Raw genomic sequence first — 3,107 nt, 5'->3', positions numbered from 1 at the left:
GAGCCACCGGCTGGAGGGGCACCGAGGGCCCAGGGCCAGCGCCCCAGCGCGCAGCCCCGGCGGGGGAGGGAGCCGTCTGCAGGACCCTGGCATCCGGTCCCCCAGCCTCCGCCCTCCCCTGGGACCCCGCGGCCTCCCGCCCACAGCTTTTCCCAGCCCTGCCCCTCGCCCTTCGCTCCAGCCAGAACCCAAACGTTCCCAGGATCCCTGAGCCTCCGGCCCCAGACAGACGGGATTCCAGGCTTCTGAGACTCGCTCTCCTCAGCCTTCTTTGTCTCAGCCTTTCCGTCTTTTTCTCCAGGTTTTCTCTCCTTGCCCCTCTTTCTGTCACTTTGCCTCGGCCTTCCCCGTTAGTTACTCCCAGGGGCCCCTCCCTGGCTGTAGACCGACCACGCTCCCGGTCCCCAGCCCGCATCTGTGAGTCTGGGCAGCAGGGAGGCCCATGGGGTCCTGACATCCAAGAAGGGGGTCTTTCCGCAGGACGCTGCTGAGCCACTCAGCCATGCCTGAGGGAGCCCGCGGACTGAGCCGGTCCAAACCTAGTCCCAGCCTCGGGTGTGGCCGAAGAGGTGAAGTGTGTGACTGTGCCACTGTGTGTGAGACTCGGACAGGTGAGCCTGCCACGCAGGGGCAGAGCCTGCGGGGCATTTATTCCTTCATTCCAGAGCTGCCCAGTCCTCTGTGGCTGGCCCAGGGCTGGGCGATGCTGGCAACGCAAGGTGACCAAGACAACCCCAGCCCTACCGGCACAGAGCTCCATGTCTGGTGGGGGAGGTGGACCCATCCCCAGTCAGTGACAGGCCAGAAGGGGAAGCCCCAGACAGAGTGGTCAGGACTGTTAGGGGGAAAGCTGGGGGCGCTGGGAGCCCAATCTGGGAGGCCAGGAAAGGCTTCCAGGTCAGGAACATCTAAGCTGAGAATTGCAAGGTTAGGAGGAAGAGCTGGGCAAAGCCGAGGCAGCGTATTCCGCATGCAGGGAACGGTCTGTGCAAAGGCCCAGAGGTGAGAAGCGGCTGAGTTTAAGTCACTGAAAGAAGCTGAGTGTGGCTGTAACGCAGAGTACAAGGTGTGAAAAGTGAGCATTGGCCAGAGAGGGGTTTAATGGCCACATTGCCAGGGCTGTGTGGATCTGAAGAGTTTAGACTTTATCCTGAGAGTATGAAGGTTTATATTCAGGGTTGGATGGGCCAATCATAAAGATCTTCCTGGCTGTTACACGGAGGTGGGTTAGAGGTAGGGAGACCAGAGTCCCGAGAGGCCCCGGATGGGAGAGGAGACCGGACCCGGGCAGGGCATTGGGGCGGGGAGGAAGGAGCCCGTGGGAACGTTACTGACCAGGTATGGGTGAGTGTAGGGGCTGAGTGCATGGTGGGTTTGGAGAGGGAGATTCCCTGACCTCCTGTTGCACAGCCCCTGCAGCCCCCGCCATGGCCTCCCCCCGAGGTTCTGGGAGCTCCACATCCCTGAGCACAGTGGGCTCTGAGGGGGACCCAGTCCCAGGGCCCGGCCCAGCCTGTTCAACCTCCAGGCCAGAGCCCCTTCCGGGGCCTCCCATCCGCCTGCATCTGTCGCCTGTGGGCACCCCGGGCTCAGCTAAGCCCTCGAGGCTGGAGCGTGTGGCCCGAGAGATCGTGGAGACCGAACGGGCCTACGTCCGGGACCTTCGCAGCATCGTGGAGGTGAGGCAGGCAGGCACCAGGGTACTGGGGACCCACACCAGTCCTCCAGCCCCCCGTGACCCCAGTCATCCCCACAGGACTACCTGGGCCCTCTGCTGGATGGCGGGGTCCTGGGGCTGAGCGTGGAACAGGTGGGCACGCTGTTTGCCAACATCGAGGACATCTACGAGTTCAGCAGGTCAGGGGCAGGTGGGGGCGCCGGCTGGTGGGGAGAGGGGCTGTGTCCTAACCGAAACCTCGGAGCCCTGTTGTGTCCCGTCCAGACTGCTACATGAGGCACGATGACATTGCTCAGGGATCATGAGAGGGGGTGAGGACCCGGAGTGGCAGAGGAGTATGGGGAACAAGAGTCAGAGGACCTGGATGAGGTCCAGAGATTGGGACAGGGTCCAGACATCAGGATGGGGTCTCAGTGCTACGTCAGATGAATCCCAGAACTACATGGGGCCTGGAAGTCATGACAGGGCGAGCATTTGTGCAACCACCTAGTCCTGATTTGCCTGGGAATCTGCTCAGTCCTGGACAAACCAGAATGGTTGGTCACTTAAGTAAGGGGACACTGGGATCCAAGGATCATGACATCTCTGGTGTCTGATGTCTTGATGAGATCTCGGAATCATGGCAGGATCTTTTTTTTTGAGTTGGAGTCTCACTCCGTCACCCAGACTGGAGTGCAGTGGCATACTCACGGCCACCGCAGCCTCAACCTGCTGGGCTCCAGTGATCCTTCCGCTGCAGCCTTCCAAGTAGCCAGAACTACAGGCGCGCGCTACCACGCCCGGCTAATTTTTGATTTATTGTAGAGACAGAGCTCGCCAAGTTGCCTGGGCGGGTCTCGAACTCACAGCCTCAGGCAATCTACTTGCTTCAGCCTCCCAAAGTGCTGGGATTACAGGCTGAGCCACCGAGCCCGGCCACAGCAAGATCTTATGGTCATCATAGCTCTGAGGGGTCACCCTTTCCCAAGGCTATGGTGTCACTTTCTGGTTCATGACACGACAACCTCAGGCTTATATCAGCTGTGACAAGATTTCGGGTTGAGAAGTATAAAGCTGCCAAGGACAAAGTCTAAGCAGGCTATGATATTTCACCTAGCCATCAGAGGACCCTTCCTCTGCACATGACATTCCCCCCCTCCCTTTTTTTGAGTTGGAAACTCTGTCACCCAGGCTGGAGTGCAGGGGCACGCTCACAACCACCGCAGCCTCGACCTGCTGGGCTCAGGTGATCCTTCCACTTCAGCCTTCCAAGTAGCTGGAATCACAGGTGTGCGCCATCATGCCCAGCTAATTTTTTGATCTATTTTAGAGACGAACTCTCGCCGTGTTTCTAAGACTGATCCCAAACCCATGAGCTCAGGCAGTCCTCTCACCTCTGCCTCCCAAAGTGCTGGGATTACAGATGTGAGCCACTGCGCCCAGCTGTGTC

At 59.7% G+C, this 3,107-nt stretch overlaps 1 protein-coding gene across 1 annotated transcript in view; it reads left to right on the top strand.

The window, feature by feature from the left end:
* The window catches only part of PLEKHG2 (pleckstrin homology and RhoGEF domain containing G2), an 11,329-nt gene that overhangs the window by 358 nt on the left and 7,864 nt on the right, over window positions 1-3,107 (top strand). Inside the window, 3 exon segments of the mRNA XM_021718129.1 lie at window positions 481-611; window positions 1,411-1,679; window positions 1,757-1,857. Of these exon segments, the coding sequence (XP_021573804.1) occupies window positions 503-611; window positions 1,411-1,679; window positions 1,757-1,857 (479 nt within the window). The 5' untranslated portion in view covers window positions 481-502.

This window comes from Carlito syrichta, unplaced genomic scaffold (genome assembly GCF_000164805.1).
Source record: "Carlito syrichta isolate Samal-C Ts95f unplaced genomic scaffold, Tarsius_syrichta-2.0.1 Scaffold311851, whole genome shotgun sequence".
Lineage (NCBI taxonomy): Eukaryota > Metazoa > Chordata > Mammalia > Primates > Tarsiidae > Carlito > Carlito syrichta.
Note: the sequence above shows the minus strand (reverse complement) of the source record. Positions and strands in the feature narration are given on the sequence as shown.